The 12933-nt window shown below is 40.2% G+C and overlaps 2 protein-coding genes across 2 annotated transcripts; both read right to left on the bottom strand.

Moving 5' to 3' along the window:
- Positions 1-491: 491 nt before the first annotated feature.
- On the bottom strand, positions 492-1813 carry LOC143858295 (alpha-terpineol synthase, chloroplastic-like). The gene is made up of 3 exons (XM_077368945.1): positions 1679-1813; positions 965-1213; positions 492-861 (listed from the first exon to the last, which is right to left on the bottom strand). Exons 1-3 carry the CDS (start codon positions 1778-1780, stop codon positions 562-564), a joined length of 651 nt encoding a protein of 216 aa, XP_077225060.1. The 5' UTR covers positions 1781-1813; the 3' UTR covers positions 492-561.
- A 185-nt stretch (positions 1814-1998) lies between these two features.
- LOC143858286 (alpha-terpineol synthase, chloroplastic-like) lies at positions 1999-3447 on the bottom strand. Its single transcript, XM_077368933.1, has 3 exons — positions 3218-3447; positions 2636-2897; positions 1999-2555 (listed from the first exon to the last, which is right to left on the bottom strand). The coding sequence occupies exons 1-3, from the start codon at positions 3440-3442 to the stop codon at positions 2059-2061; spliced, it is 984 nt and encodes a 327-aa protein (XP_077225048.1). The 5' UTR covers positions 3443-3447; the 3' UTR covers positions 1999-2058.
- Positions 3448-12933: the final 9486 nt, after the last annotated feature.

Below are 12933 nucleotides of genomic sequence, written 5' to 3' on the forward strand. Positions count from 1 at the left end.
CTATGGTGGTTTTCACCCAAATATTTACATTGTCTGAAATTCTTTTAGACAAGGAAAGAACCAAGAGAAAAACAACAAGAATTCCTTGCAAATATTTAAGCCTAAAAATCTTTTAGATAAGGAAAGCAACAAGGGAGCGACAACAAGATTAACGAGGGTATTTTCAATCTCATTCATCACCCATAAAATTGTAATTTGTAATTGATATTGTATTTTGGCAAATATCTGGAGTATTATTTGCCAAGCAAATTAATAACTGAAAAGAATTCTTCGACATAAATTTTTTTTGTTAGGTAAGCTGGGATTGAACTTCCGACCATAGGGTTGAAAACCAAATCCTTCACCAATTGAGTTAGAGGCTCGATCCCATTTGTTATATTCTTCTACAAACTTTTGTGGCAATCCTCGACGTAGGAGGGAAACATGATCAAACACAATATATATATTCATTTATCAAGTTCATAATTCATATAGAAAACAATACATTTGGGTATAATCTGATAACCACTTTTGTGAAACCGATACTAGTTTTCATCATCTACATAAACCAATCTAGACTTATTATTTCTTAACCAAAATTGGTTCAACCAACAATGACATGGTTCTTTCCTTGGTTTCCTTGTTTGGATCACCAAACCCATCGCCGTATTGGTAAAAGAATAGAGATATCCTTCCAAGACCGAACGCGGCATTAATAAGAGGTTCAGGAAGTGGAGAACAAGAGACAGATTCTTTATTCATCTTCTTCCAGATATCACTAATGAGACCTCTTATATGTTCACGAGAGTCTATTTTGAGAGCACCTGTTTCATGCATGTAACATTGGATAGATTTGGGAACATCACCTCTCTCTATCTCTTCCTACAATGACGAAAGAAATATACAAATATAATGAAGTTAATGGTTTAAATGATGGAAAATAGTGTCGTGGAAGAAATGAGATTGCTAAGTATAGATTTTGTACCGTTGAAGTCCCCAAATCATCGTAAAGTCGAAGAAGAACTGATGAGCAATAAAAGATATTTGGATAGTTGTTTATACATTCTAGTGTCTCTTTCGTTATCTTTGCATTTGTTGAAAAAAAGGCAGTGGCTAGAACGATTGACCCTGTTACTGAAATCCATGCATTGTTCAGATACTCATCAAGCGTCGGTGTGTATCCATTGTTATACCATTTTGCCTCCACAAGGGCTGCTTTAGAAAAATCTGCCCACTAAATCGAAGAGAACCACTCACTAGATAAGTTGAATAGTTGAAAGTTTGATCTGAGGGCCCGTTTGGATACCTCACATTTTGTCTTTGGATTTGGAATTGGTTTTCAGTACAAAATGAATATATCTGCCAGCTCATGTTGAGGGAGACAGAGAGAGAGAAGGGGGTAATTCCTGTTGCAGGGGAGAGGTTGAGGAGCCAAGAGGGTGAAGGAAACTCCCAGATATGTGGATTTCCAATTTCTTATTTCCACAGCTTATTTGGAAATTTGATTTTTTTTCACTGTCAGTCGCTGAATTGGAAATTCAAGGATTTGATCGGGATCCAAATGTCAACGCAAAAAGGGCAGCAAATGTGCAAATTCCAAATCAAAATCTTCTTGGCATCCAAACGGGCCCTGAAGTTATTTACTAGAATTATCAAAGAATGGAAATTAACCTGACAAGAGAGGGAATGAATGCAATACCAGTTTCCTTAGGGATGGGGTGATATCGCATCCTTGTTCTTTTAATGTGTCATAAGCCAATTCATTGACAGTGTTGAAGAGCGCTAAATAGCATATCTTCATGTACTCAGGAAGTTTTTCCACGGCCCTAACATCCCACCTGAAAAACACCATCATATGTTTTAAAATAGGAGAATAATTAGACAAGAATCATTATTGGATTCTAGAATATTAGAGAAATGTCTACTAGAAAATGAAAACAATTATATATAGAAAGATTACCTACATTGAGAATTGTTGGACGTTTAAGGCCTTCAGGGCCTTGTACTACAGAAGGCTTGTCTTATCACTGGCCTTTTCTTTTTCGCGCAGACAGACCCGTGTAGCACCCCAACATACGCTCATGTTAAGGCCATCCTTCTCCAGTGCAAGGCCCTGAAGGCCTTATAGAGATAAAGGCATGCATTGAAAGATGGATGGATAGGGATAGATGTACAAGGATGATATCTGGTAGGCTCATACCTCAACGTGTCTTTAATATCGGCCTGGTAGATGGCTTGCACCATGTTGAAATCCAGCTTAGCCAACTCAAATACCAAAGGATTCATATCAACTTGTCTCACGTATGTTTCAATGTACCACCTAGACTCTAACCTTGACATCCTCCAATGTAAAGGAAGCTCCAAGGCATGCTCTACTTGTATTTTCAGGTTTTGGTCTGCGATCTTCCCTTTGAGATTCTTGAGATGTTTTGAGGTGAAAGCTCTGGCCTCCTCCAAGACAATCTCCCCTTCAAAAGCAAGATGTGAAGCTTCACACAAGCTCAACAACCCCTCTATATCCTCACAGAGCGATTCCTTGAAGTCGCCCTTCTTGTCTTTGAAGCCATTAAAAACATCTGTCCCGTCACAAACACAAAAAATGTTAGCCATAGCAAGCATAAAAACATGCGTCATTGTGTCATGAGAGCATATTTACCTTGTGAGACCTCAAACCCATACTGTCTCAGGAGCCTAAATCGGAGAGCTGTAGCATAGAGTTTGTCCTCCATCTCCATGCTTTTGTCATCCATGGATAAGATACTAAAAGCTTCCTTGATCTCCTTTTTGAAGTGATACCCCAAACCAAGGCGTTTAAGGGTATCGATCAGTTTTAGTAGAGATATAGGTTGCTCCACTTTTTCGAACAAACACCTCACGTCTCCCTTCATCTTCTCAATCCGTCCCTTGTACATCTCACCCTGCATAATGACTGTAACAAGTTAGTAGGAATACACCACATCAATGAAGGAAGAACTCTATGGATTAGAAGATATAGAGCCTTAAGCGGAATTGGCTATTGAACTATTGGGGGTATGAATCAATAAAATTAATCAAATACTAGGTAAATCGGATCTCTAACAGTGTGAAACAACCAATTACTCCAAAAGCTTGAGCTGTTAGAGTTGGTGTAATTTAACCATTTACACTCCCCCCCACCCCATGTGTGGCCCCTCTTTTTTGGGTTGTGCTCATACAAAAAATAAAAATAAATAGTGATTGTCTTGGTTGCATAAATTACAGTATAATCACTCTCTAGTGACTGAATGAAGTCGTAATCGCCAAAGCTTTGTGGGTAATTTGCTGATCGCCGAATTATAGTCGATTCCAACGTTTCTGTGCTTAGAACACATGTAATGTGCTTAGCCAACTTTGCATTGCTCCGAGCTTTGCGAAAAGGCACAAGAGAAGGTGGCAAGTGTGCAAAGGAGCAAGGGGTGGAGAGGGAGAGGAGAGGAAGAGCCATCTTATGTAAAGTATGATTGTTAGACAACTGATTGTGATTATTTATATCCTCTTTTATCTCATGGCTCCGCCACTGCATGTAACATGAGAGATGGTAGAGCATCAATCTCACTATATTTTTCACGATGGGAGGAGTGGGTAGAAACGTTCTTGTACCCCTTTTTACATGTAAAACTATAGATTATTTGCAACGTACCCGGAATTCTACAAACTTGATCCGGGCAGCTGCCCCTCCTGCGTTGGGCCAAACTCCTTTATAGGCCCAACTCAATTGGGCCCAGCCTTTAGACCTGGCAAACGGGTGGGCCGGGCCGGGCCAACCTGTGGGTGATGCGGGTGTGGGTCACACGGGTCGGGTCAGGAAATGACCCGATTTTTGCAGGTCAGAATTTAGGTGACCCGCGCGGCCCGCGGGTGGGCTAGGTCAATCCGCGGGTTACCCGCAAATTCAAACAGTCGTTTATTTTGGGAAATGTTATCACTGGATTTTGATGAGGACGGTATGGCCGGTACCGTGGGATGATCCAAACCGTCCATTAGATGGCCCATAACCTAAATAGGTTGTGCCCCAAAAATCATTTCAATAGGTTGATCCTAACCCTCCGATCTATAGAGGGTTAGGATCAAGTGATCAACCCTCTAACATTCAGATTGGAGGGTTGGGATCAACCTATGGTGCCAGCCGTAACCTAATTCATATTCTATGGTGCCAACCATAACCTATTCAGGCATCAAACCCTTAAAAAATAGATCAGCATGACAAAATCACCATCCTTTGCATTAGAAAAAAAAAGCCATCTAACTAGATTAGCATGACAAAATCACCACCCTTAAAAAAGCCAAATGACCCGTGGGTGAACGCGGGTTGACCCGACCCGACCCGTGTTTTTGCGGGTTGGGTCACCCGCGGGTCAGTTTTGACGGGTCACTAAAACTTTGACCCGTGCCTGCAAATTTGCGGGTGGGTCGGGTCGACCCGCCAGCACGGGTCGCGTTTGCCAGGTCTATGCATAACCTGCCCCCCTTATTATGCATAATGTCCCCCTTATGTATAACCTGCCCCCCCTATCAATAAATCCTGGCTCCGCCACTGCATGTAACATGAGAGATGGTAGAGCATCAATCTCACTATATTTTTCACGATGGGAGGAGTGGGTAGAAACGTTCTTCTACCCCTTTTTACATGTAAAACTATAGATTATTTGCAACGTAGGAATTCTACAAACTTGATCCCATAAATATTTTTCTTGAAAAAGAAAAAGAAAAAGAAATTAGGCACATCCACGTGATATCTTCATTAATGTTAGTCGCTAACATGAAGATCACATGTGAGACAGTCCTTATCATGCCCGACTTGAAGGTGAAGGAATATGCTCTTGCGCAAAACAAGACATGGGTAGCATAAGAGGTCTTCAATGTCGTTGATGGGGTTAAAATCAAATTGTCAACAAGATGAAGACTCTAGGCACAAGAGACCACCATCACCCATGAGCCTACTAACATTAATTTAACTACGATACATTTCTGCCACCTCACCGGCGAACGCTGCCTCACAGGAACAAGTCACATCTGTTAACCGCCCAAAGAGGAGAACACATCCCGAACCTTCCAATCACCTCCACTTCATCCCGCCACTTTAGCGATCGTGCCACTGCCCTCTGGTGTCCAATCAACTTCATTCCTAGGCGACCGTACCTTGCCAGGAGTCGATACCACGAAACAACAATTAACACGCCGCCACATCGCTGTCACATCACTTACCCTGGAATAGAGAACCGCTGCTTATAAAAAGGAACCCTCCTCTCCAAAGCTGAGGTAATACATTACATTCCTTTGCTAAGATCTCATTCTACTGATCTCAAAACTGACTTGAGTATCTGAGGGTTCCCCTGGAGTTCCAACTCTGGGTGGTCCCTAAACTGTTGTATGTGAGCGCAAGTAATAGGGAGCTAACCTTTGGCATCAGACGACGTGCTGGATCGGTACCATCAGAACCATTCGTTTTCTTGGTCGATTTGAGCAACAACAGATTGGTGCCCACCGTGACGCCCGACAGAGCCTCTTTGATAAACGAGAGCTTAGCACCATGCTGATGAACACTTGATCAACATTCCGTGATAATCCCCAGGTTCACAAAATCCTCCCCCAGTGCTAGCCGCATTGACGTGAGGAACTACATTACTTCCCCCTCCAGCAACGTTTTTCCAAAACCAATATTAGATCTAACAAATGGAATATTTAACTACCCTGGTACATCACCTAGCTACCATTTCGGAGCGGAGAATGGCGGAGCAGGGCCACTGTGCCCCACCTGATGACCACCGATGGCCCACCGCCACTGATGCAGGATGATCGAATGTTGAACTGAAATTACACCCTAATATTAGATCTAATATGTGATGGATCTATAGAAGAAACGATGGGGTTGAAATGGGTTGGTAAAAATTAGGGGTTTGGGTCCTAAATAGTTTATTAGTTTGGGGAAATATTCCTAGCGGGTTTAGGATAGGGTTGGAGTGGTACAAACATATGCTGTGAAGTTGTTGAAGGGTTCCAGGAAGGTCTAAAATTAGTTTTTGGGAAAAAACAAAAAGGGCTCAAGGCATAAATGTGTTTGCATGGTGTTTCTAAGTTGGATAAAGTTTTTTTACGGATATTATAGGGGTTTTGGGTAGAAGAAATAAAAATACAAGATAGGTTTAGGGTTTCCGGGAAGGTGGTTTATGGGATAAAAAGTAAAAGAGAATAGAGAAAAATAGTAAATCAATAGATGACAAGTAATAAAAGTATGCTACTTATCTCAAGACTTCACACCATGAGTTTCTTTCGTTGTATTCATGATGACCTGTCAGCTTAGGCAAAGAGAAACTTGGTTCTTCCGCTTCCTTGTCTGTAGGCTTCTACTTGTGTATCCTTGATCAACTAGTAAAAATTTGGCAAGGGTACACACATTACGATTGATGACTTCTCGGTGTAATCTGAAGCTCCTGCTAACTACGTCGAACGACTTTCCTCTTCCAGGCGTTTTGTATGATGTTCGTTGCTCTCGTGATTCTCATATAATGTTCACGAATTAACTTCTGTCGGAACCAGCTTTGAAGGATGACAACCGCATTTTGAATCCTCGTGTAAAAATTATGAGGTAAGTATCATCGAAACCAAATTTTTATCATGATAGTGATTCTGGTCCGTTGCTCTAATGGCACACTCTTTGTGAAAGGTATCAACAATGATTTTTCCAGTACAAACTCTGGACTCTGTGCAACTTGTGGAATCTTGTCCAGAAGGGGTGCATAAAAATCTTGGTAGAGCTCTCCTTCCCCCCCCCCCCCCCCCAAAAAAAAGAAGGAAAAAGAAACATGAGAGAAAGATAGAAAGGAAGGTTGGAATCTGTAGACACCCCATTTTAACCGAACCTCAAATGCGTAATTTTTGAATAAATTTCTTTTAAATGTGTGTTCTAGAGTCCCAAATTTCATTCTGGCATAGTTTAGAACTCTAATAAAGTGTCCGTAAATTTTCATCAGAAGCCGATGGAAATCGCCCAATAAGCGAGCCGGGTTTGTGTTAATGGTGTAATTTCACTATGCGGTAGGGGAGTGTGTCATCATAGCAGGGGTTGTCCATAGAAGAAATGGAGCTAAGGATATCATTTTCCCTTGGGCTTTGTTTTACGCTGGGCTCCCCCATTAAATATAAAAGAGAGTCATAAATGCGCTATCAGAGGCTGTCTGTTGAGAAGGGGAGTAGTATATATCATTTTTTTTAGAAGCTTTGAAGGAGGGTAGATTATCCAGGGAAAGAGTGCGAATATCAAAATATTGTAGTTCTAATAGCATCTTTCTATGAGCAGAGGAGTGTGAAGTAGCATAATGGGGGCTGTCCATAGAACTAGGAAGGGGGTAGAATTTTAGCATTTCCATTTATAAAAACCCAACCGGTTAGGGTTTAAGCGGGGATCTCATTTTGGGGGGCAGCCAAGAGAAGAAAATCAGCAGAGAGAAAGAGAGAGTTTGAACTCCACCTCCTTTCCGATCGCCACCACCATTCAGCCATCCTCATCACCATTTCCATCCTCTCCACCACCATCATCTCCAACCCCATCACCCATCTCACCCACGCCTAGCAAGACCCAAACCCAACTCCGGTCATCTTCTCCGGCTGTCCCGCCGGAGATCCAACCGTTCCTATCTTCTCCGGGCATCTCACCCAGAGAAGAATGCTAACTCCCAAGACTACTAGCATTCTTCTCTTGTTCTCTCTACATTGGTAATGACACCCCTACCATCCCCTTATTTTGGCAATGAGACTGCACACCATGAAACTACTTCAGTTGACAACCAAACACTACTTACAACTACTCTACGAGGAGACTACTTCACTGCTATTACACCTGTTCACTACAGTTCTAAGTCACCACTACTCTGCAAGGCAACCACGTGCAACCAAACAAAGCCTAAAGGAAGATGAGATTGAATTGATGGTAACTCACTAAGATGAAATTTTTAATTTCATCGAGCAAAGTTTCCAAAACTAAGGCAAAGCCCAAATGGTCTTCCACAGCTAGTAACAACATCAAGTTAAACGTCAACGATACTTCTCTTGAAAATCCACACCCGATAGGGGTTGGTGTGGCATTTCGGGATCATTACGGTGCAACTATCAAAACTTTCTCTAGTATGATAGGGGTGGTGAATTCCAACAAGGCCAAGATTAGAACCCTTCTAACCGGTTTGTAAGAACCGACAATCCGGGATGAGGGTGATTCTTAAATTCACCATTTCTTAGACACTAACTAAGCCATTGGAACAGTGGAAGCTAGCTCACTTCATTTCCGAAGTGGTAGACCTCTGTTACTTAACTCATCAATGACCCATCAATTGGTATCGACAAATGAAGTGGCATAGGGCTTACAATCCAACTCTATTGATATAGACAAATGAAGTGGCAAAGGGTTTAAATGCAATCCCTTATGATTTTAAAATACTCAATCAAATTTCCAATAAAATAGACCTTAAATACTCTCTACCTAGTATCTAGTTTGGTTGTAAATGGACTCTAACAGACTCATCCCATGTACTTGAATTTCTCTCCTCAAAGTGGACCGAATAGAACTAAATTGACTGTTAGAACTAATCTAACAGACTCTAACAGACTCATCCTTTCTATCCAGTCTTGTACTCTCCTTTCGTCTTCATTTAATAAATCTGGTGGGGTCTGCCTAACCCCAGCTTACTGAACAAAAAAAATAGAACTAAATTGTGGTCCAGCTTGTGGGGCTAAGAAATCAAGCTCCAATGCTGCATTTGCCTGGCTGATTCTTGGCACTTAAAGCTAACGCGACGATGAAAATGAAGAGGTAAATATCAGAAAAATAAACAGTACTCAGGCATAACATTAGTATATATTTGGTAAGGTGTCAAGACAAATAAGCTCCAACATTTCATGTATGATACATGTTATTGTGTAAGGCGAAGATCAAATTTGTCAGAAAGTAATTAGAAAATTAGGTTCAGCATTTAGAAGCACAAAATACAGCTACAATATGCTATTAATTCAAACTTCAAATCCACACACTCAAAACTATAACTGGCAGCAAATGCTCAGATAAAACAGACTAAGACTTACATCAATGATAGCCAATTCAATCAAACAATCATAACCATGAGATAGCCAACAATAACATATTAAGCACTCTTAACACAAGCTGCCATGATTAGACGCGAGATCCCTCCTGCAATCCTCTAAGATTTCCAAATGTGAAGGAGAGCTCTACCAAGGAACTCTCAAAATAGGTGCCACTCTCACAGCATAGCATGAGTGACGATACATAACGAATGAGATACATCTTGATCCGGAGCCAGGGCTCGAAACCGAGATGTACCTAAAAATAACTCAGAGTCGCCATCCATGGATACGCCATGGAACCAAAACAAATGCTCTGTCTGCAACGGATAACCAGAGATACAAAAGGTCTGTCCTGATTACGAATGGGGAAGGTCCGAAGAGCACCTCTGTAGACACCCCATTTTGACCGTGCCCTAAACATTCCAATTTTGTGTAAAACCCCATTAAATCATTGAGATAGGGCCCCAAACTTCACCCTAAGCTAGGGTAGGATCCTACCAAGCTCCTTACAAAATTTCGTCAAAATCGGAGTGCGTTTGCCTAGCGAACGAACCGCGAGAAGACCGTAGTGTAAACCAAAAAGGGGGGTGGATTATCCTAGATAGGGCTGTCCAAGGTAATAGAGGGGGTGCGAATTTGGCATTTCCTTATATAAAGCTGGTTTTTCGTTACAAACAGGGACTTCATTTTTTTTTCTAAAAAAAGACACAGATCTGAGAAAGAAAGAGGGAGAGGGAGCTCATCATCCATCGGCCATCATCATCATCAAGCTCGGATCCATGGACCCTAAGCCGTGGATTCTCACCGTCTTCAATCTCCAAGCACCATCACCATCATCATCAGTTCTGTAAACCCTAACCACCTCCACCTTCAGAAAACCTCGTCTGATCCTCCCTCATCCACTAGATCTGCCATTAACATCATCTAAACCTAGTTTTCTCTGTTTTCTAAACTCGAATCAAACCCCTAACCTGCGATCTGTATTTTCTGACCAAGATTCTTCTCCTCCTGCTAGCTACCACATCTCTTTCTTCCAATCTGCAGAGAGGGGGGGAGATCGTGCAGAGGAGGAGGAGGGATTTCTTTTCATTTTCCCCAAATCTGAGAGAGAAACGAGGGAGAAAAAAAAAATCCGATCCAAACCCTTTCCTTTCTTCTTCTTCTCCGGTAGCTTTTCTGGTGCCGATCTCCCTTAGATCCATCCATTAAACCCTAAATCTGAGATTTTATTCTCATCCTCTACCTTTAGCACCTATTTTCTTAACCCTAATTTTTTTTAATTTTCCGATCATATTTTGGTAAAATTCCGGTCTCTTTCTCCGGCGGATCTCCATTTTCTCCGGCGAGCTAGAACTTGCCTTTGTCAAGCTTAAGAAATAACCTTTGATCTAATCTTTCTTGGACTTTCGGAAGCCACATGGTTCCAAGAGGTGACAGCTATCATTTTTGAGAAGCTCTGTTCTGGAAAAGGTAAGCACATCTGTTTAATTTCATATTGAGTGATGAATCTGTTGTCTATTGCTTGGACTCTTATAAAATTTTGAAAAATGGAATGTGTGTGATTTTTGTTGATCATTTTAAGAGTTTTTATTGATTTTATGATAAGTTTTACTGGTTTATGATGTATTCTTGAGAAGTTATGATGATAAGAAAATTCTATTTTTATAAGATTCAGAAGTTGTTAGCTTGAGTGATTATGTCTGGAAGTGATTTACTCATCCTCTGGTACTTATACAATTTTTCTTTATCATAGGTTTATATGGATACCATTGCTACAGGTTAAAAAAATAAAAATAAAAAAAATCTCATGATATAATAGCTTATGTTAAGAATTTAGAAAGGTAGGCATATATTTCAAACTTCCACAAATTATAGCTTTCAGTGTTATATTTTGTTCATCCCTTTAATTTTTTTTATTTTTTTATTTTTTATTTTTTTTAAATGTATGTAAGTTTTCCTTCAATTTCTCTATTATACCAGACCTTGTTTTTCCTTGTAGATTATGTATGTTTGAAATCATTATAGTAATAGATTGTCTTGTATTGATTATAACATTAAACCTCACCTTGTCAATCAAGTTCTGAAAATAGAAGATGGGATATTTAGCTACAATAATTTTACCATTGCTTTGTTAGCCTATGCTCTTGTCTACAAAATGGGTTTCACTGGTAGCCATTTCCATTTTGATATTAACAGCCTTATTTCACCCTGACAATAGCAAATATCATATTTTTAGATTTAGTTATACTTCGTTGCTTACATATATTAAATAAATGCCTCTTTTAATTTATACTTTGTATAGATTAGAAATATCATTGGAAAAATTTGTATAAAATATTGAGAATTTATTACTTCTCTTTCATACTAAGCTTTGAGTTAGGGTTCGAAGACGGTATTAAATGGATTGTTCAGGTGAGATTATCTCAAAGCTTATTATACTCATTTTTTTTTATTTTAAATTGTTTAGGGAAGAAGGAGATCAGATGACTACTTTATTCGATATTATCGACATGAGTACTGTCTGATCTCAAGGCGGTATTAGAAATATTATCATGTGTATTTGATATCAGATGATTACTTTGGCATCATCTGATTTCATTGGAGTCCCCGTATTGGGGTTTGTGGTTGGTTTTGAAGTGTTTGATATTGTTTTTACTTTATTAGGCTATCCAGCGGCTGGTCTGGACTAATTAATGTTATTTATCATTTTGTGATTGTTATTAAATTGTATATTCTTCTTTGCTTAGCACTTGATTTATTTTTAGGATAAAATTTGCGATTATCTGGTAGCATTTTTTTTCTCTTTTTGATAGACTAACACAGTCTTTTAGATTTTGTTAAATTCTTTAGATATTAGAATTCCCTCTCGAGCAAGGGCGATGAAGGCGCTAGCCTAAGCCCATCCTTAGGGGACTCGCTTAGTCCAAATAGCACTCCTCTCATTTATTTAAAGACTTATCCAAGTCTTTATGGTGTGTATCCCCTAGAAATTAGAAATCCATTCATTGCAAGGGCAATGAAAGAGTTCTCTAGAGCCCTCTCAGGGAGACAGGCTATGTCTCAGACAGAGAAAGTTGTATCCTTTAGAGACAAGCTTTGTCTCGTTAGTGAGTCCATCCTTAGGAGACATGCCGTGTCTCGTCAGCACCTCTCTTGGAGTTTATCTTTTTGTTTAGGAGTCTCTCACAATCTCATTTTTCTTTCTAAACCTCCTCTTTGTGCATCATTTGGTTTTGGGAGAACATCCTACTCGGCTTGGCAACATACCCCTTACCCTTATGGGTATTGGGTTGCACATTTGTTGCACCCTAGGGCTAGGTAGCTGTCCGGCCCGGCTGGGTGTTTTACCTAAACCAAATAGGCACAAGGTCTCTTTTTACTTGTTCGCATTTTTTTTCTCTATCTTACCTATATGTCTAGGAGACTTGCCCAGTCTCATTCTATTAACATCCTCATCTTTGTGCATCATTTGGTTTCGGGAGAACATCCTACTCGGCTTGGCAACATACCCCTTACCCTTATGGGTATTGGGTTGCACATTTGTTGCACCCTAGGGCTAGGTAGCTGTCCGGCCCGGCTGGATGTTTTACCTTTGCTAAATATGCACAAGGTCTTCCCTTATTACTTGTGAGTTTTATCTTAGCTTGATAGTCTCACTAGCACCTTTCTTTATCTCTTTTTCTTTTAGGAGACAGGCTTTGTCTCATTAGCACCTCCTTCTTAGAATCCTATTTTCAGAGTCAGTCTTCAGCCTAGGAGTCTGTCCTTAGCTAAAGAGTCTATTTTTCTTTCAGGAGTCAGTCCTATCATCATAGGGGTTAGGATTTTATCCAACCTCTCATCAAATCTTGTGTTTTTTCTATC

The sequence above is a fragment of the Tasmannia lanceolata genome, unplaced genomic scaffold (assembly GCF_043159265.1).
Source record: "Tasmannia lanceolata isolate RefF3 unplaced genomic scaffold, GAP_Taslan_0.1 ptg000025l, whole genome shotgun sequence".
Classification (NCBI taxonomy): domain Eukaryota; kingdom Viridiplantae; phylum Streptophyta; class Magnoliopsida; order Canellales; family Winteraceae; genus Tasmannia; species Tasmannia lanceolata.

What these genes read in the sequence shown, in the direction of transcription:
- LOC143858286 (XM_077368933.1), bottom strand. Translation starts at nt 3,442, where the DNA reads ATGGCTCTTCCTCTCCTCTCCCTCTCCACCCCTTGCTCCTTTGCACAC. An exon ending in CACTAGAGAGTGATTATACT is followed by an intron (nt 2,898 to 3,217) that starts GTAATTTATGCA and finishes GTCATTATGCAG; the next exon opens with GGTGAGATGTACAAGGGACG. An exon ending in TGGGTTTGAGGTCTCACAAG is followed by an intron (nt 2,556 to 2,635) that starts GTAAATATGCTC and finishes GTGACGGGACAG; the next exon opens with ATGTTTTTAATGGCTTCAAA.
- LOC143858295 (XM_077368945.1), bottom strand. Translation starts at nt 1,780, where the DNA reads ATGAAGATATGCTATTTAGCGCTCTTCAACACTGTCAATGAATTGGCT. An exon ending in CCCCATCCCTAAGGAAACTG is followed by an intron (nt 1,214 to 1,678) that starts GTATTGCATTCA and finishes TCTTCGATTTAG; the next exon opens with TGGGCAGATTTTTCTAAAGC. An exon ending in ATGATTTGGGGACTTCAACG is followed by an intron (nt 862 to 964) that starts GTACAAAATCTA and finishes TCGTCATTGTAG; the next exon opens with GAAGAGATAGAGAGAGGTGA.